Below are 22,292 nucleotides of genomic sequence, written 5' to 3'. Positions count from 1 at the left end.
TTTTAGCGAGTCAATTGCAAACAGTTGAACATGGCTGCACAAAGTCGAGCTGACTTGCTTACAAGCGACGATACAGTTCGTGATATTCTTATTAAAAGTAATAAACTTCAACTTATGAATACTGACAGTGATTGTTCAGTATTTGAAGACAGTGATGAAGACGATGTAGAAGATATATCTGGAAATAATTCAAGTGGCGAAGACTTAAATGAAAGTGAGGATGAGGTCTTACAGCCGCCACGTCCGAAGCGAACGAACGTAAATAAAGCGCCTAGTAATCGCAGAGTGTGGGAAGACGAGACTATAACTAACCAATTCACACCAACTGCTTTAGCTTCGATGGCAGTAAGTCAGGAATTCAGAATGTTTCACTGACGAAAAATTCTTCGGAAATTGACATTTTCAAAAAATGCTGTCCGCCTCTGTGGTGTAGTGGTTAGTGTGATTAGCTGCCACCCCCGAAGGCCCTGGTACGATTCCCGGCTCTGCCACGAAATTTGAAAAGTGGTGCGAGGGCTGGAACGGGGTCCACTCAGCCTCGGGAGGTCAACTGAGTAGAGGTGGGTTCGATTCCCACCTCAGCCATCCTGGAAGTGGTTTTCCGTGGTTTCCCACTTCTCCTCCAGGCAAATGCCGGGATGGTACCTAACTTAAGGCCATGGCCACTTCCTTCCCTCTTCCTTGCCTATCCTTTCCAATCTTCCCACCCTCCACCAAGGCTCCTGTTCAGCATAGCTGGTGAGGCCTCCTGGGCGAGGTACTCGTCATTCTCCCCAGTTGTGTCCCCCGACCCAATGTCTCGTGCTCCAGGACACTGCCCTTGAGGTGGTAGAGGTGGGGTCCTTCGCTGAGTCCGGGGGAAAAACCAATCCTGGAGGGTAAGCAGATTCAGTAAGCAAGTAAAAAATTGTTCCCTGTACCTTGTTTCGAGGATTATTATACCAAAAAACATTACTAAAAATGATGTTTCACAATTTTTGTGCTCAAACTAGTTGTTTGATGTCTTGTTAACATACTATGTTAAATTCATTCATTTCATTATAATATAATGCCTCTTGAGGGTTGTTTTCCAAACATGTGCAATAACCTAAATTTTGGGGTGTGCAGTGGACTAAGAAACCTGACTCTCAAAGGGTTAAGAAGATCTAAACCTATGTTATAAGAGAACTGAACTCTACTCTAGTTTCACACACTTCCAGAACACCTTCAACAAGCTGGAGAAGCAAGTGAAATTGAAAGGAGTATATACAGAATAACAATATGTCATGTTGATTAAATAACACATCTGATTTTTGTCCTTGAGGTAAAGTCCTAGAAGTCTCACATTAGGCAGTGTATTTATATGTTGGTAACAATCTAATGTCTAGTTTGTTATTCTTTAACTCCATTACCCTTAGCGTATGCTTCCTGCTCCACTCCTAATTAATTTCTGCACTATGAATAGCTGTAGGATGTGAACAATGCAAAAGAATCTTAACACAAAATATAAGTATGTTACATGAATATATTTACAATTAGGCATACAAAATACATTAATCCTTGTAGGTTTTCAATGTCCACTAACTGTTCTAAAATATTCAGTTCCGTGAGTGAAGGCGAAGCAGAAGCCATGTTTACATTCAAACAACAACATCTGTGAACTTGCATAAACATTCGAATATAACAGAGCTTAAAAAAGGTACCACAATTCCCACGAACTATTGTAAACAGGAAAACATGTTCTCTCAGAGACTGTTAGATGGCTCTACAATACCAGAACACAGCTCAGTCGTCATACAAGCCCTGAAAGTACGTGATATTGTCATGTCGAGTGGTAATTTTGTAATTTTGTCTAATGACTATAAATGTTATGTACTAGCTGATGATGGCCATGATAGGCCGAAACCGGTACTAGTGTAATAACACAATAAATAAGTATTGATCGGTGGAACACTTTTCTTGTCTACTGTATACATGTGGAGCTCGACATCAGAGCTAAGTCTAATATTTTAATGTCGAACCGCACTCAACATAGGAGTGCAAAAGGTTAAAGGAATTACAGTATCAGAAAAGATTTAAGGGTTAAGGATTATCGTATTTATGCACATAGGAGATGCACTTACTTTTCCAATTTTTATAACAAGAATCTATCATCTTTTATGAGACAAACAAACAAACAAACAAACAAACAAACAAACAAACAAACAAACAAACAAATAAATAAATAAATAAATAAATAAGACAAATTAAAACATGCACCACTTCATGCGTGAAACAATCAATAGTATCAATAGGAATATAGCAAACCAGTAGTTACTACAAACAATTATAAATTTATTAATTCGGGACAAATATTTCAGGTTCCCTATGGGAATCAACATCTATATCATCTGGCGGCCAGGCAGGCATCAATTTTTGGTAATGAAACATAGTCTCTCATAGTGCACTGGCACTGCCGGTGGCTCCAAGTAGCCTATGCAGTGGCCTCCACGGGATCTGGACTTGTTTACGTGCCCAGGTGGCACAGGACTATTTGTGCATTGTTTTCTTTTATTTGTGTGAAGTTGCAAAGGCAGTACTTATGTTTTGTGTCTGTGCATTTATACTGTTTAGTGGCACAAAGACTGTGTATATTTCCCATGTGCTATTTCTCTCTGTTTTTTTCTTATATTCTCTCCCGCCACAGCAAGACTTTCTGTTTTATGTGTACCTCAAGATTTCAACACTGAAATACTGTATGTATTTTTGTAATACCCACCCTCTATCTTTGTACATTTTCTGTATATTGCTATTTATTGAAAAAAATGGGGTGTTTGTGAGGGTAAACTATGGTGGGTGCGGTGCGGGCTTGCCTTGGGGGTCCCTTGGGGTCGCGGTTTCGTCCTGCGCCAGGGTCATCTCCTCTCCTCTTCCTTTTACGTATGTGCGACACATACCTTCACTCATTCATTCCATAGCACGTACTTTTCTGCTTCACTAGGCCAAAGAGCCGCTAGTACGGCTGGTAGTAGGAATGAAATAACTTTTTGATTACATTTTTTTTGGCCTCCATGGGGCTCTTGCACATCTCTCTATTCGGACTTATAAACTTCGCAGAAGCTCCAAGTCTTTTGCTCGGCCAGGTGGCTCTCATCTCTAGCTCACTACCTCGCCGACCTTAAAAAAGCACATAGGCTGACACCGAGTTGGCCTCCCCAACAATGTACACCTGTCTCATTCCTGACGTCGACCCGGCCCTCTCTGAGGATGACGTCTTCACCGACCTGCGCACAGCTGGCGTCCCTGTCCATGATGTCATCAGGCTGTTGGATAGCACTACATCCTCACCATCCACGACGGTTCTACTATATCTCCACCGAGAGGATGACATGTTTCGACTTCAAGACACCGGTGCGACTCTTCACAACCGATTCCATCCAGTGGTAGCAACTTCTCAGACCATTCTAGATCAACTCTTCCCAGACCCATCTATTCCTTCCGTCGTCTCCGCGTCTTCACCCAGAACAACGCCCTCATTTTCTAATTATCCTACCACCACTACTACTGCTACAATGTACGCTTATACACCTTCCCATGTTCCAGTCACTACGATCTTGACTTGTCACCCCTCGCCTATCATCACTTACCCTTTCTTCGAACCCCGCCCAACCTAGTCCCCAACAACTTCCCACCCCGCCACTGGATTCAACACCAGCAACACAGCCATCGCCTTCACCAACGCCTCAAGCAGATGTCTCCGCAGTAACGACGTTAACACTGTCAACGCAGCCCCCACCATCTTCCCACGGTCTGCCTAGTTGTGTTATCCGTGGCATAGAACCATCCATTTCAAGCCAGGACATCCTCCGAAAACTACTCATTGCAGGAGTCCCCGCCCGTCGTGCATCTCGAATACAGACAAGTACCGGCCCAACCTACATGGTACGACTTCATCTACCGATTACAGCTGACGTCCAGAACCTTATTGCATCCGGAGTCTACATTTACTGTCGTCACTACAGAGTGGAGCCATCTCGCTCTTCTAATAACATCTACCATCGCCCCCGGCCTGGTCCTCCACCTATTCCACCCCCTCAACTCATTTGTCCACCCCCTCCCCAATCTAGCTACTTGGTCCCATCCCTTCTGACATTAGATATCCTTCGCCTTCTCATCACATCCATTAATAATCTCACATCTGCCCTCCACCTACTCCTCATGCGTCTTCCTACAGGCACTCTCTTCTAATCTTCACCTCCCGCACACTCCCCCCCCCTACTCCATCTCCGTAACCATCTCTTATTTCAACAAATCGTCTACCCATCTTCCTCCTCTATCATATCCCACTTTCTTGTCACCTCTCCTGGCCCGAGAGATCGCGTCACGATCTAGGGGGCCCGCCCCGTCCTTCGGGCGGGGAATGAAAACTTTTCCAGCAACCTCCACGGACCAGAACTCATAGCCCCTATCAGAACCATTGATCCACCTACATCACTAGCCATTCCCTTTTTCAAATACCTACAGTCGAGGATCTAATTTGTTTTGTCACCATTTCATTACTAAATATCCATCCCTACAACCTACCCTTAGTTCTCACTCACTTACAAGCTGCAGCAACCCAAACATTCAATCTTCATTTTCTCACCATCCATTCTGGCCTATTCCATTAGAAACCCTTGTCTGAACACATCCTCAGCCCCCTCAGCTCAAGCAACTACATCATAGCATCGCATCCTTTCCACTATTTTTCATCACCGAATGGACTTCCATCCTGTTAAATGTAGGCTTGTGCGTGCACCATGGATATAATATACATTTTTCTTCCCCTGTCTTCAGAAGAGATCACCATGGCGAAGGAACCCACGGAAAAATTTCTAATCAGTACTGTGTTAAACTTCAGACCTGCATACATGACTGTAAAGATAAAACTCATTAATTTATGTTAATATCCAATGTACTGTCAAACTGTAGACTGTATTTATATATCAATGTTCATATAAAAAAAGAAATCAATGCCCTCCCCCCATACACTGTAATAAAGTTATCCCGCTATCACTACCCCGAAAATTACAATACCATTCCCTCCACCTCATCTATCCATCTCCTTCCATACCACACCATTTTTCCTCATCAGAGAGAGGGTATTGCCCTCTAGGTGGCCTGCCCCACCTCTTCAGGGTGGGGAATGAAAGCATTTGAAGATGATGATGATGATGATGATGATGATGATGATGATGATGATGATGATGAGGATGCCTCCACGAGGTCAGTAGATGCAGAGTGGGTTTCAGCCCTTGGGTTTCGTCCCTTAAGGGGCCACGGCTTGTCCGTGGTCCAACAGCTCTGTACTCTGACCGGCCAACTGAGCAGAGGAGAGGTGGCCACGGCTCTACCGTGGCTCTACGCCTCTGCGTTTGAGAGACGGGACAGGTGCACAGGGCTGGACTTCATGCCTGGCCCCATCTATCGGCAGTCCTGAGAATGGTTTTCTATGGTTTTCCATTCTGCACTAAGGCGAATGCCGGGACAGTTCATGGTGTAGGCCACGGCCGCCCATCCCCTCACCTTCTCCGCACATCACAAATCTCCTGGCCTGAGAGATGGTGTAACCATCTAAGAGGCCCACTTCCCCCTTCAGGGGAGGAATGAAAATGTTTAGTAGTAGTAGTAGTAGTAGTAGTAGTAGTAGTAGTAGTAGTAGTAGTAGTAGTAGTAGTAGTAGTAGTAGCCTCCACGGTCCCTCTCTGCAACTGGACGGAAAAAGACTTCGAAGCAATGCCTCTTTTTTTGGCCGGGCTACCTCACAGCTCTAATTGCTCACCTTGCCGACCTCAATCAGCAAATCGGCCTGACACCATGTTGGCAGTCAGCCTCCCCAACATGCCAATTTGCATCCTTCGTGGCATTGATCTCACCTTGACCAACCAAGACATACTCAACCAACTTCACCTGCAGTGCTGGCCAGTCACCAATGTCTCTCAGGTCCTGGACAATTTTCTTCCCACACATTGGGTCCTGATTCAACACTCCACAGATGAAGCCACCCAGAAAATTCTCCACAACGGTGTGATCTTCTCTGGCCGCTACCACCGCGTGACGCCTTGTCCTGCATACTTTGAAGATGCCTTTGAAGCGACGGCCACTCCATCTCCATGGATACAGTCGCCATCAACTTCATCTTCTTCCTCCGCCCTTGTTCCCACCACCACCACCACCACCACCACCACCACCATCTCTTCTTCTGCACACACCTCCTCTACTGTTCCTATAACCACTCTAGCGACTTTCCATCCTTCCATCCTTCTCCCATCATGACCTCTACATTACCCGTCCCTCTCACCCCTGACCAACGTCTTTAACAGCAATGACCCGCCTCCATTTCGCTACACCCAGATTAACCGGCCAACAATCCACCCGCAGACACCTTCAAGTCCACCAACGACACCACCACCACCACTGTCTGACCGCCATCCTATGTACAGCTGTGTTGTCGGCAGTGTGGACCCTACTATACCACCAGTCGACATCGTACGTGAACTCTGCCGGACGGGCCTGCCTATGAGACAAGCTTTCCGGATCCATAATGGATATGGACCCATGTATCTAGTGAGCATCCACCTTCCGAATCCAGATGACGCCCACCATCTCATCACCAAAGGTACGCATTTCTACGGTCGCTTCCAACAGGTGGAACCTTCCCGTTCTCCTCCCCAATCTTACAGTCACCCTAACACACCTCGTCCACATACCCGTTCTTATCCTCTCCCACCTAGGTACTTTCCCCCCCCGCCACCGCCTACATTTGACCTTCTCCAACTCCTACTCACCTCTCTTGTAAACATCTCTTCCTTCTTTCACCTCCTCGCTTCTCATCTTACCCCTCGTACCTTTGTCTAACCTTCCCTTTCTATGTATTGCCTGTATAACATATTGTCTCATTATCATATGCACGGCCATACATATGACTCTGTGTATCTTTATTTCAATAAAGCTCTACCTCGCACCGCACCTCCCTTAGCCAAGAGGCCCTTAGTTCTCCCATTTTTCTTTACACACCTCCTTACCCATCTCCTTCTTCCATCATAGACAAATTAAAACATACACCACTTCATACCTGAAATGATCAATAGTATCAATAGAAATATAGCAAACCAGTAGTGACTACAAACAATATATTGATAGTCTTGCTATCAATCAGTCAATCAATCAATCAATCAATCAATGGAATACAGTGCTCCATAACATTAAATTGGAAATAAAGTTTAGCAGTAATTATTAGTAAAACAAACCATTGTTAACATTTTATTGTTTTTATAAATAAAAATGCTATTTGTTCAGGGCATTGACCCATGTGGATCTTTTGCCCCTACTGGCACCATACTGTATGAACCTGCGTGTAATTGGAATGGCGGTAGTGTGGAATGTTGTGTGTGAGGAAAGGAAGATTAAGGACATCACAAACACCCAGTCCCCAGGCCAGGGATATTAATCAATTAAAAAAACCTGACCAGGCCGGGAATCGAACCCAGGAGCGCCGGGTGACAGGCAGACGCGTTGTCCCATACACCGCAGGGCCGGACACATTTTATTGTTCCTATTAACCCAACAGTGTGAAGTGACGTGTAGGACACGTCATGCATTAGCCATCTGGTGCTGTGGAGTGACGTGTCCGACATATATTGCGCCGCATCTGCATTGTCGTTCCATCTCATGAGTTTCCTTCGAACTATGTCCAAGTTATCTTCACAGTCATATAGATAAATCTTCATTCTTTCATGTCATATATATCTATAGATTCATTTACCAAGTTTTCACTCATTATTGATGTCTAAAATTCATCGATTATTACTTCCTGTACATTTCCCACAATGGCGTCGGTAAACAAGGATAATTTTTCTAGCAATGCTATACAAGGCATATTAAATGAGTGTTTTAGCGATTATGGGGATAGTAGTTATAATTTTAGTGATGATTCTGATGACAGTGATGTTGATATTGCTGGATTAATCCACGATGAGGCTGAAATGATACAGTAGAGACTTTTTTTGTTTCTGACACTATTCGTGCTAGATGTGACAGTGCTGTGTGTAATTTTTACTGGGATGACATGGATAACTATATAAGAAATAAACATTTTGTAAGGTCATTTTCACCCCAAGGTTTAGTTCTAAATGCCATGCAACAAGCAAAGTCTTTCAAACTTTTTTCTTTTTCACTTGAACTCGTCCTGCTGAGCATAACAGAAACAAATCACTACACTTAGCGGTACATAGAGTCCCGAGAAATGTTATTTCCATTTCGATCTAGGGTAAGGGAATTGTTCCAATCAATGAAAATGAGATGTATGTTACTTTAGCCCTCTTCATGCTGATGGGAAGGGTACAGAAACTAAATTTTAGGTCTTACTCTCAAAAAATTGTACCACTGTTATGCCCCTTATTTGATTCATATCTTTAGACAAATTTGAATCCATATGCAAATTACCTCACTTCAACAATGAGACTAAACACACTATATATGGTGGACTGAAAAGCTATTTCCAATATAATGAAAACTGGTTGGAAATTAACAGATATATGGTATCATAAAACAGTTTGTTGCACAGGTATGCTAGCCTTTAAATGCCCAGTGAAATCTAAGCTCCTCCCGCATCCAGCGAAGGCTAGATTTGTAAATGCTCCCGCTCAGAAGGCTTAACATGTAGACATGCCTCATTCCTTACAGGAACAGGTATTCTAGTATATTATACAATACTAAGTGGTAGAGTGTTGGCCTCTGGATCCCAAGATGCTTTGTCTATATATGAATTTTTCATCTAAATAGTGTTATGTGGCTGGGGATGTTAATAATATACAAAACGTGTACCACTTTTAACCAATAAGTTGCCATAAACAACAAATGTATCGACAAGGTGGAAAATAAAAAATACTTAGTTGTGAATCTGTTAAAGTGCGATACGGACCATGAAGTTGATTTTATGTAATCCAAATAGAGTTAACGGATAGCACAAGGGACGTCAGGCATGGACTGTAGATCCCCTGCTATGGTGGTAGCAATACATGAACGTACCTCATTTCCCACAGAGTTCTCTTTCTCCTGATTTTGTTGGACTTTCTTCCTTTTCTCCTCTTCTTCAAATTCTGCCGCAGCACTGCCGCTCAGCCTGCTTACGAAAAATGACCTGAACCCAAGGGGAGGAAGATTCTCAGCCAGAAACACAAGCTCCTGGGTGGCTTTGCTCATACGACCAGGCAGGTTCAAGACAGGCTCTGGGATGGGGACCAGTTGCATCGGCAAAGTCTTTCCTGCAAAACGGCAACAATATTTACATAGTTCACATTATATGTATTTAGCGTATGATTTTAGTGCTGGGAGTGTCCAAAGTCATGTTTGGCTCACCTGATGCAGGTCTTTTTATTTGACCCCCTTTAGTTGACCTGATGATGATGATGATAATGATGATGATGATGATGATAATGATGAGGTAGGGAGAGGGTAAAACCTGGTGCCAGCACATAGCCTACTCTTGCTGAATAACACCAAGTGATCTGCTCCAGGCTTTACGTCCCCATCTGATGATCACAAAGGTAAACTGAATTTAACGGTTCCACCTTTTCAACACAATACAATAAATTATCACATGAACTGAGCAAGAGGACAAAAATAATATATATATATATATACACACAACAATATACACACATTGATACAATTCATGTAACGAAAGTTCACACTTAAAAATAAAAATTATATCTAAAATAGGTAGCAGTGATTACAACACGTTAGTGGCATAATAGTCTTATGTAATCTTGATGTAGGTGTTGAAATCACTCATTCTAATGTTGAGTTTATAGCTGAATGTGAGTTAAAATCATGATAAACATATCTTGATAGTTGACTCATTGTGACATGGTAAAATGAGTCTCAAAGAGGGATGCAACTTTTGTACTGTTGTTGTTTGACAGAGTCTTCTAAGCTTATGTTGTACTGGCACGTCAAAAGGTGGATAGCTGTATACATGTGGGTCCTATGTTAGCATGCAGGACCAAGGTTTCTCAGTCTGATGTGGAATGTGAGGCCTAAAGAAAGGAGACCTAATGTAGTATCCAGAAGACTCAAAGAGGCAAGACAAAATAGAGCAAAAAATAGTATGAGGCTCGCCTTTCACAGCGTGCAGTGAAGCTTAACGTGTGGAGAGGAGTTGAGAACTGGAGCAAGTGTGTAAGCAAGGACGGAGCAGAGGTATAGGTAGGAGGAGAAGGGGGGAGGGGCTTGGGAATTGTGAGGATGAGAGGGAGGTGTTTAAGGTGGGTCTGGAAGGCAATGTGGTAGGAGCATGTAGCGCGAGAGGGTGTTGTGTATGGTGTGAAAGACTGAACACCTATTTGAGAACTTGATGTTTTTAAAAACCTTGATGAGAAAGTCAAAGAGGATGTTAGGTTTCTCCGAGATTTTGTTTAGGTTTAGGTTGAAATTAAAAAACTTATCAAGGTGTATAAAACAGTTTTCAGAGGCATCAAGGAGAGGGCCTATAGTGGTGAAACTGTGTTTTACATCATATATATGTTGCTCCACTGCCAAAAACCTTACTTACTTACTTCCTCTTCATGGATTAGGCTAATAGCCTGTTCCGACCTCAGATTTCATTCCATCTCTTCATAGGACGACCAATATCTCTTCTTCCTGTAGGATGGTATTCCAGGGCAAGTTTTGGGATTCTGTCGTTATCCATCCTCAGAACGTGGTTTTTCCAATTTATCCTGTTTTGGAATATTCTTTCATTCATTGAAAATATATTTAATTTTTGTCTTATCTCTTCATTTCGTATTTTATCTTTTAGGGAGTATCCTTTCACTGATCTTAGGAATCTCATTTCAGATGACTGTATTTTATTCCTATAGCTTATTTTATCTACCCATGTCTCACTTCCATACAGCAAAGTTGGTACAGCCATAGTCTTATAGAATTTAAGTTGAGTATCTTCTCTTACTTTCCCTTTCAGTGTTCGGCGAATTGTCCCACACATATATTGAAATTGATAAAGCTTCTTCTTCACCTCGTCATCATCATTAAAAGATATTTCACAAACAAGGTACTTAAAATTTGAGACTTGTTCTACTGGTTGATTGTCGATTACTACCTTCGCTCTGATAGGATATTTCCCTTGTCATGCCATAACTTTGGTTTTTGTTCTGGATAGCCGAAGATTATAACTTTTACAAATGGTGTTTAACTGATGTATTGATTTCTGGAGTTTATCTTCATTATCCTGCAGGATAAATTGATCATCTGCAAAGAGCATAGTATTCATGTATGTGTTTGTGTTCAATTTTATTCCAGAGTGCACAATTCGTTTCCAATTTCTGATTACTTCATCTATATATATATTGAATAGTGTTGGAAAGAGCCTGCATCCCTGACGTACACCTTGATTAATTAATATTTCTTCCGTTAGTTTGTATCCTAGATCTAACACAATTCTCGTCCTTTTGTACAGACTTTGGATAACTTGAATAAGATGTTTAGGGTATCCATTTTTTACCATTATATTCCATAACTGTTCTCTATCTACCCTATCAAAAGCCTCTTCATAGTCGACAAAAGTGACATAAGTATTCAAGTTAAATTCTCTTCTCTTCTCCAGTATCTGTTTGAGGCTAAATATATTATCTGTACAGGATCTGCCTTTCCTAAATCCACATTGTTCTTCCAATAAGAGATTGTGTGCAATGATTTTAAGTCTATTATTTATTATTTTAGCATATATTTTATAGCCAACATTTAATAAACTTATTCCTCGATAGTTACTGCAAAAACTTCGATTTCCTTTCTTGAAAAGTGATATTATTTTAGCTTTTCTCCATTCTTCGGGTATATTTCTTCTTTTCCAACAAAGATTAATTAAATGTAACATTCTAAATTTAAGAATGATCCCACCATATTTGAACAACTCCGTATTTATGTTGTCTAACCCTGGTGCTTTTCTATTTTTGAAAGATTTCAGAACAGTATTCAGTTCTTCTATATCTATTAGGTCAATTCCTTCAATGTCGATATCTATATCTTGATCTTCCTGACTCTCTCCATACTCTCCGTTATACCACAATTCTTTGTAGTGTTGTATCCACGATTCTTCTTCGATTACATTTATATTAGCAGTTTCTCTTTCATCACTGTTGAGGTGCTTCATTAACTTATATGCCATCTCTTGCCTACCATGGATTTCATCCTCTATTGAGTTTATTAACCTATCCCATGATTCTTGCTTGAGTTTTCTCGTTAGTGACTTGACCTTGTTCCTGCTGTTTTTATATTTTTTCTCATTTTGTGGGGTGCGATGCTGTATCATTTTCAGGTATAATATTTGTTTTTGCTTGAAAGCTTCTGAAATTTCTTTATTCCATAATTTAAGCCCAGTTTTTCTCCTAAATTTCTTCTTCACTCCAATGGCTTCATCTGCTACCCTCTGAATTGCTGAGGTTATGATTTCCCATTCTTTGTTAATATCAGTACTTGTCGGAATCTGACCTAAATACTGTTGCAGCCGATTTTGATATAAGTATTTTATTCCATCATCCTGTAGTAAATATACCTTATAGATCTCTTGGTTTCTGTGTATATTTCTATTCAGCCTTCTCCATTTAGCAAGAATTCTGATTTTTGCAATGACCAGATAATGATCTGTATATAAATCGCTGCCTCTATGTACTCTGACATCTGTTACATCTGGGCCTAACTTTTTATTGACCATTATATAGTCAATAATTGATCGCTGTCCTCTTGCAGTCCATGTGAATTTATGTATATCTTTCTTCTCAAAGAAGGTGTTAGTAATTTTTAATTGATTATAAGATGAAAATTCTATCAATAATTTACCATTTTCATTTAAAGTTGGTTCACCTTTATTTCCCACTATTTCTGCAATTGGTTTGTTTCCTACTCGAGCATTGAGATCACCAGCCAGAACAACAAAGTCACTTTTACATACGTTATCCAACACTGGTTGAAGAACTTCATAAAACTGTTCAGATTCTTCCTGTTTGTTTTCTTCAGGAGCATACACGGCTACCAAGGTTAATTTCCCTCTCTCTACCTTCAACCTCAGCACCAAAATCCTTTCTTTTATAATGGTGTAGCTTTCTATTTTGTTTTTCCACTTCCTGTCTATTAATATTGCGACTCCTGCTGCAGCTCTTTTATCCTGTGTAACTCCGCTATAAATCATAGTGTATTTATCAATTTCTTTTGTTCCTTGTAATTTCTTTTTTGTCTCAGTAATTACAGCAACATTGATTTCTTTCCTAGCCAGCTCTCTATCCAGTTCTTCTTCTTTTCCTTTTATGCCTCTCACATTCTAAGTTCCCAACTTTAATGTATCTCTAATTCCAAATCGTTTGGCCTTTGATCTTGCCTTTGTCGTCATCAAAGAATCCGTCCGGTTATTCATCTGAGATTTATGAGTGAGGTAAGTTTTTAAGTGGAAGAGTTACCAGCCCTTCGCACAACCCCCAACCTGGAGGACCAGGGACTCTTCTGTAGGGGTTACCATACCTTAGCCGAGGGACCCAGTTTTAAGGCGCCAGGTACTCGCCCTCACCCATCCCCATGAGGGGTAGGATTTGCTAGTTACATTGACAGATGGACTGTCCACTAAAGCATTTCTTGAGTTTTAATGGCAGCACTTACTCGACATCAGTGCAACCCCCAAGACTCAACAACCAGCCATTGACCCTCCTGCTTTACCGGGCTTGGGACCGGCACTAGGAAATCCGAGTCATTCCTAGTGGCGGAGTTTGCCAAAAACCTGTTGTATTTAATCGCGTTAACGTGTTCCATGTACCTAATTTTGATGCTGCGTTCGGTCTTTTCTATGTAAGAAGAATTGCAGTTATTGCATTTAAATCGGTAGAGACGCCTGACCTTGAAAAGATGTTAGTTTTGTTTATTGAATTGGAGTTATGTACCATTTCCACATTCCTATTATGGATTCGAAAGGAAATTTTAGTATTATGTTTCTTAAAGATGTTAATAATACTGTAGATGTCGTCATTAACACGTTCCGTGCGGTTCGGGTCACCATGTGCCCCGAAACATGTTACTCTTCTCCGTCGGCGCGAACTTCCCAGAATTGCGAAGTAAGTAACTACGTCCTAGTTACGAATTTCCGTTAACTAATGGCAACCTAGTGTTCCAATTGAAGTAAAGGATCGAGGCATACTGCTAGTTTTGATCGGCCCACCGGTGACCCGAAGGAAGTTTTTTTCATCTTCCATTCATATCGCTTCGGGTCACCCTGACTCCAGACTGTTGTCTGACCTATATTTTTACGCGGGAATCGCTTAGCGCAGTTACGGTGAATGAAGCCTAGAGTGTTGCTTCCCGCAGATGGTAGATTGTTGTTTAAGGAGTAACCCTTCTGATATCTGCTTTCTACATTGCCTATAGAGGTTACTGGAGTAGTTATTGATATATTTATTATCTTCCGAATTGAATATTTACAAGCAATTTCACGTCCTTTTTAGGTATGGAGCTTTTACATTCTGACACACCGGTGGCACGGAAAAGAAAGAGGGTTAGGACAGCACTGGGGTAGGCGTATATCACGTTCCGTGCGGTTTGGGTCACCATGTGCCCCGAAATATGTTACTCTTATCCGTCGGTGCGAACTTCTCAGAATTGCGAAGTAAGTAACTACGTCCTAGTTACGAATTTCTGTTAACTAATGGCAACATAGTGTTCCAATTGAAGTAAAGGATCGAGGCATACTGCTAGTTCTGATCGGCCCACCGGTGACCCAATTATTTCTGGGGTCATTTCTGTTTCACGCAGTTGTTGAATCGGAACACTGTCGCACAGGTAAATATGCTGGAATGTCTCCTCAACAATAACGCACACAACAAGTGCACATGCATGGTTTAGGATGTCATACAAGGGAGTAAACAAAGTCAAATTCTTCAGGTCACCGGTGACCCGAACCGATAATATCTAAAGGCAGCATCGGGTCACCGGTGGGCCGATACGACGTAACATTAAGTCATCGAAATTCACTGCCGCAGGGAACGTGTTAAATGTGAAGGTGGAATACGTGGCAGGGTTGGATTTTTCTTTTAGTAGTGTTGTTTTTGGTCAGTGTTTCAATTTATTAATTATTTTTTCTATTAAAAAGTCATCATATGCATTGAATCTGGCAATGTAACGGATGATATTTAAATCTTTATTTAAGTTTTCTTTGGACAATGGTATTTTGTATTGTATTGAAGAGGTAGAAACCTTAAATTAAATTTACCTTTGTGTTCTCAGCTCAATAGGGAACAACTATGAAGTTTTTAACTTTGAATCCCTATCTGATGGACGAATCACCATCAATAGGGTCATACGCCCTCACTCAATGTGAGCACTGCAGAGAGGTCTGGAAATGAATCCAGGTTTTTGGCACGCAATTTATTGATTAGAAATTGTATGTTATCACCTCTCCTACACTGCTGGCCAACATTCTGATAGACCAACAGGACTCGAACCGGCTAGCCACGGTGTCTGGCCGTGAAGACTTGATGCCTTAATGATCGTTGCCACCAGATGGGCATACAGTTCAGAAATTTTCGGCAGCCAGGTGGCAGGAATAAGAAGCCAGGCAGGGAATACTATGTCAAAAATGAATATGATAGCGTTTCAATTTATTCCCCTCAGGGCATTAACAATAGCATCAGACAGATAAACATTAACTGCAAAATTGAACTCTTTTACCGTTATTGTCATGAACAAGACATAACGGAGTATTTTGACCTTCTAGAGTTCTACTGCTCGTTCTAACACCGAGCCTTACCACTCAGTTGCTGTGGAGTGTCATATGGGTTTGTGACATCATGCAGAATCGAGTGATCGCATGTGAGTTCACGCCAATGCAGACACCGCTCGCCCATGAAACTATGCGACAGTCTGATGTAATTGATGCAATTATGTTGACAATAATGAAGATTTGACATTTAAATAAACAGTTTTACAGTATTTAAGTTATAATCTGGAGCACCCAATGACTCAAATATGTATTGTGTTATGTAACTAGCACATATCTAGGTTCTTTTTCCTTACAAAATTGTACAAAATTTTGTTGTATCAACATAATTAACCCATTGAAGTTCAACCATCAATACAGATCTAACATGAGATTCATAGCCTGTATCTAGGTTATGTTAGCCGGGTGACCAGTAAAAATGGCAGGGCGATGCACCCATTAAAAAGGTACTACGGAGAAAAATGTAATTCATATAAGTTGAAAATGACACCTTCAGTAAATACTAAAACTAGTTCCATTAATGACATCTGTCTAACACAATATTTTAATTACTTCATACATGTATAACAGAAATGGCAAAAACCAGGGTACCATTGAAGATGATGATACTCAATTTCAGCTTAATTAATGTTACAAAGAGCTGTAATAATTAAAATTATTAAGGATCCACCTATTCAATACAATAACATTTATTAGTGTGAATTAATCACATAAGGTACTAGTTTCAGCACTTATGTCGTGCCATCGTCAGCCAGTGTCAATGTGGTAACGTTCACACATGTATCCACATAGATTGCACTTACATGTCTCTGTCGGTTCATGGTATGAGGTTTGGTACAAATTAGATAGTGGAAACCATGTACTGCCAGTCTTGTGAACACGTGCCTCATCTCGAAGCTGGATATTGTCCATCTCTGGTCTATCATGGCCCCAGTTCCAAAGAATTCTGAAGGAATGTCTTCTCTGTTTTGTTGAGGGTTGCTAGGAGATTTTCTGTGATGCTCTGGTGCTGGGTAGGGTCAGGTGTGTTCTGAAGTCTTCAATGAGGAAGGATTCTCACACTAGAAGGTAAACGAGTCTTGATCTTGTTGTCTTCGATACTCCGATCGCTCCTTTTATGTATAGAGCTTTGACTCTTTCTAGAGGATAGGTTCTTTTCTGTGAGGTACGGCCATATAATTTCTACCCCATATGTTAGTATAGGCATACAGTCAGGTCAGGAGTGATCCTGATACCGTATCCGACAGTAGACGGTACTACCTGCGACTGTCTGGCCGAGGGTTGGGCGGCCGACACCAAACCCGACAAACTAGGGGAAGACCAACAGCTACGGGTGGAGGAGTTTTCCCCTAGAAGGTTTGATGAGACCCTTGTGTAGGAAATGACACATAAATTCATCAGCTGCTGCCTTGCAGTGAGGTAGGGGACTGCCAAAGGCTAAGGGAGAATACCCCTGATAGAAAATCCCCAGCAGTGTTAGGCATAGCAAGTCAACTGAAGGGTTATATCGATTGCTTTCAACTACAAAACGAGCCTCGGAATGCAAAGAAAATACCGGATAGACACGTCTTCTCAAACATCTGCAAGTATGATGACCGTAAGGCTGATGTTCAAGTACGATGTTCTGAGAAGAAGCCCAAAAGAAAGAGTCCTAAACACAGAATTGGAACATTAAATATCCTGACCCTGACTGGCAGAAGCGAGGAGCTGATAGATATGATGGAAAGGAGGAACCTCTGTATTCTTGGCCTGAGTGAGGCAAAGTGGAAGGGAAGAGGAACAAAAAAGCTAAGAAAAGGATACAAACTACATTGGAATGGAAATAAAACAGAAGCCAAAAATGGTGTAGGTTTTATATTAAGAGAGGACATTGATGTCATCAGTGAGGTAATATATGTTAATGAAAGAATTATTAAGTTGAACATCTCTCTTAACAAGAGTGTGCTGACAGTAGTCCAGGTGTATGCCCCACAGACTGGCTGTAACGAAGAGGAAAAAGAACAATTCCGAACAGATTTAGAAGAAGCTATAGAAAGAGAGGAAAATATAATAATGGGAGATCTAAATGCTCAAGTTGGATCAGACAGGCGTGGATATGAAAATGTACTAGGTCCACATGGTTATGGAGACAGGAACCCAGAAGGAGAAAGTCTTCTAGATCTATGTGTAAGGAATGGCTTGAGAATAAACAACAGTTGGTTTCAGAAGCAGCTAAGTCATAAACTAACAAGATACAGTTGGAATGGAGATACTAAAACTCTGATAGATTATTTTATATCTGACAATGAAGCAGGAAAGACCATATGTGATGTCAGAGTTATACCAAGTGAAAGCCTGGACAGTGACCACAGACTTCTCCTCGCAACAATAAAGCACATTGAAATTTATAGACTTCAGAAATACAGGAAACCAAAAATTAAGACATGGGAGCTAAAGAAGACAGAGAAACAAGTTGAATACACAAAAAAAGTGACCAATAAATTACCATCAGATGCATTACAAGAAGGCAACATCGAGTGGACTAGATTCAAAGAAAGCATTGTCGGAGCTGCATTAGAAGTTTGTGGTAAAACTAATAGCAAAATGAAGGGAAAAGAAACTCCTTGGTGGAACGATCGGGTGAAGATTGCTGTGAAAGTGAAAAATGAAACCAGGAAAGCCAGAGACAAAGAAATGCAAAAAGGAAGTCAAAGGAACGAATCTAGAGTAAACGAATTGCAGCAGAAATACAGAGATCAGAAGTTACAAGTAAAGAAAATTGTGGCCGAAGAAAAACAGAAAGCTTGGACTGATTTCACAGATAAACTAGAGCAAGACAGCAAAGCTAATTCTAAACTACTTTACCGAACAATACGAAATATAAGAGGAGACAATGAATACATAACAGCAATAGAGGAACCAGATGGTAACATAGTTAGGGAGGAGACAGAAATAAGGAAGATCATGAAATCCTATTTTGATAATTTATACAACAGTACTGGGAAAGACTCCAATGATGTAACCACGCAGGTCAGTTTAAGCTGCAATGATGAGCCTGACCAAGAGAGTCCGCCAACATGGAAGGAAGTAGAGACGGCCCTTAATAGTATGCCCAAAGAAAGATCTACAGGATTTGATGAAGTCAGTGCAGATATGATCAAAGCAACTGGTGCAATAGGAATACAGTGGCTTCATAGAGTAATTAATGCACTATGGAAGGATAGGAAAGTCCCAGATGATTGGAAAAAGGGAATAATAATACCTCTCTTCAAAAAAGGAAGCTGGAAGAAATGTAGCAATTATAGAGGGATCACTTTATTGTCTCATGGTTTGAAAATATTTGAGAAAATACTTGAAAAAAGGCTAAGGAAAATAATAGAACCACAACTACAGGAAGAACAATATGGATTCAGAGAACACCAATCAACTACCGATCTCATATTTGCACTTAGAATACTGTTAGAAAAGCATTGGGAGAAGGGCAAAGACTTAACACTAGTGTTTTTGGATCTCGAAAAAGCATTTGATAGTGTTCCAAGGAAGACTATATGGGAATGTTTAAGAAAGAAGAATGTACCCAAAGGGCTTATCCAGAAAGTTAAAATGCTTTACGAAGACTGCTGCAGTTGCGTACAGATAGGAAACGGTAATTCTGATTGGTTCCAAACCACTCAAGGAGTGCAACAAGGCAGTACCCTTTCACCATTACTTTTTATCACTGTCATAGATGAAGTCATGAAAGAAATTAAGCAGAAGAACAATATGGACATCAATGCATTTGCATTTGCAGATGATGTAGTAATTTGGGGAAATACAGAGAAGGAAGTCCAAGAGAGGCCGAACACCTGGAATGAACATTTGAAAGCACACGGATTAACAATAAATAAATCGAAAACTGTTACTATGTCTGCCAACAGGCAGAAGAAGAAAGGAAAAATAATGCTGGAAGGTACACAACTGGAAACAGTAGACCAATATAAATATCTTGGGTGCATCATTTCAAGTGATAACAGAATACAGCATGAGATTAACAACCACATTAAAAAATCAGCTCAGTTTTACCATCAAGTTCGGAACCTCCTCTGGAACGAACAAGTTCCCTTAAGATCAAAGCAGATTCTATTCCAATCATACTTCACCCCCATAATAACATATGGCCTAGAAACCTGCACAACAACCCAACAAGTGGACAGCAAACTACAAGCCGCAGAAATGAAGTTCCTACGAACTATGGTACAGAAGACAAAAAGGGACAGGGTAAGGAATGAAAGAATAAGGGAGCAAGCTGGTGTGTACCCATCCCTGAATGAAAAAGTGACAAGGGCCCGTTTGAAATGGTTTGGCCATGTCAAACGAATGGACGATGGAAGGACAGCAAAACAATGGCTACACACAGTCGTGGCCGGAAAACGACCGGTAGGAAGACCTAGGAAGAGGTGGCTGGACCAAGTGAAAGAGGACATAGGAACAAGAGGAATCAGCTGGGATGTCGTCTTGAGAGAAGAGTGGTACATGGACATACAGAAGTGGAGAGTGCTCGTAAACCACACCCGGGCAACTGGAGTGGAAAACTGATGATGATGATGTTAGTATAGGCACGATTCTTTATCTAAATAGTGCCATCGCTGTCTGTAGGCTGAGTGTTCTGATGTAGTTGATTTTGTGCTTCGCCTGTACTGCCTGTGCTGCTTTCTCTGTTACATGCTTTGTAAAGCATTTGGCACTTTTTTGCAGAGTAATGCCAAGGTATTTGAAGTCATTTACTATGGCTACTTTCTGCCTCTTTACAAAGATTTCTGCCATTGCTGGGATCTTTCCTCTTTGCCTAAATACCATCATTTTTGTTTTTGATGTATTAATTTCAAACTTGTGTTTGTAGCACCATTCCTCCATATCTTTTATCGCGTTTTGTAGTTTTGTGATGTTCTTTGATCCAATCACTATATCATCAGCGTAGGCGTTCCTTATGGGTTATTCTCATTATTTCTTCTGCAGCAATGAGCTAATTGGGTCACCCTGTAATACTCCGTTTGTTTGAAGTATCGGTTCTGAGAGTGATATATTGTCAGAGAGTCTTATTTTGTTCCATTGTGGTATCGTTTTTATAGTTTCAGTCCACACTTTTTGCATTAGCGCTTGATGAATCCCACAGGAGGTTACTCTGACTTAAAGAATGTAGGTTAGGATGTTCCCATCTGTAGCAGCTTCTTCTTGTCATTCTTGAAGCCATTTCTTTTCAGTTTAGACTCAGTCAATTTATAAACATTATGTCCTTCGGACTGTCTAAACTAATTTTACGAATAAATAATATTTAGAAACTACCTGAAGAAGAAACAACTTAATTAAAAATAGAATTACATGTTTCCTTCTTGAAAGAACATAAATGAAATGGCATCTGGCTTTTAGCGCCGGTAGTGACTGAGGACATGTCAGGCTCGCCAGTTGCAGGTCTTTTGATTTAATACCCGTAGGCGACCGACATATCCTGATGAGCATGAAATGACGATGTAGATGACAAGTACATCCAGTTATAAATTGACTGAGTCGAAACTGAAAAGAAATGGCTTCAGCTTGGTCCAATCAACATTGTCGAATGCCTTTTCTAGATCTATGAATGCCATGTACGTGGGCTTCTCCTTCTTAATTCGATCCTCTAAGATCAGATGTAAAGTCAAGATTGCTTCACATGTTCCCACATTTCTTCTGAAGCCAAATTGATCTTCTCCCAACTCTGCTTCAACTTGTCTTTCCATTCTTCTGTAAATAATACGTGTTAAAATTTTTGCAGGCATGAGATACTAAACTAATGGTGTGGTAGTTTTCACACTTGTCAGTACCAGCTTTCTTGTGAATAGGTATAACAACATTCTGCCAAAAATCGCATGACACTTCTCCTGTCTCATACATCTTACACACTAAATGGAATAACCTTGCCGTGCTGGTTTCTCCTAAGGCAGTCAGTATTCCAGAAGGAATGTCATCAATTCCAGGTGCCTTGTCCCTACTTAGTTCTCTCACAGCTCTGTCAAACTCTCACCTCAAAATTGTGTCCCCCATTTCATCAGCATCAACAGCCTCTTCTTGTTCCAGAACCAAATCATCAACGTCTTTACCTTGATACAACTGTTGGATATTCTTATCTGTAGTAAATTATTTGAATTTACACAGCTTCTTCGCTCCTAAAGACATTTTAGTAGGACATTTTTATCAATAAAAACAATATCTTACAAGACACCCTTTAATTCAATTCATACTTTATTCCACTAATTTATTAACTTGAATTTACTCTCTAATACACAACAACGACAATAATAAGTGTGAGTATAATTCCATGAAAGGCGTTCACGTAACCAAAAATGACATAACAGGAAATTACCAGTAAAATAGCCAGCCCATTACAAGCTCATTAGGCAACTCCTACATAATTTTGAAAACAATTACAGTATGATACTAATATAATATAACAATCATTATAACAATAGTGATGGTACCGTAAACTGAAGGAACTCAAATGTCAAGAAAACTGTAAACCGAGCTCGATAGCTGCAGTCGCTTAATTGCG

The 22,292-nt window shown here is 40.8% G+C and overlaps 1 protein-coding gene across 1 annotated transcript in view; it reads right to left on the bottom strand.

Moving 5' to 3' along the window:
* LOC136883302 (lysosomal alpha-mannosidase) overlaps nucleotides 1–22,292 on the bottom strand; it is a 220,842-nt gene that overhangs the window by 47,774 nt on the left and 150,776 nt on the right. The window contains exon 11 of the mRNA XM_067155536.2: nucleotides 9,028–9,263. Within this exon, the coding sequence (XP_067011637.2) occupies nucleotides 9,028–9,263 (236 nt within the window). The remainder of the gene's footprint in view (nucleotides 1–9,027; nucleotides 9,264–22,292) is intronic.

This window comes from Anabrus simplex, chromosome 11 (genome assembly GCF_040414725.1).
Source record: "Anabrus simplex isolate iqAnaSimp1 chromosome 11, ASM4041472v1, whole genome shotgun sequence".
Taxonomy (NCBI): domain Eukaryota; kingdom Metazoa; phylum Arthropoda; class Insecta; order Orthoptera; family Tettigoniidae; genus Anabrus; species Anabrus simplex.
This window is presented reverse-complemented; position numbering and strand designations above follow the sequence as displayed.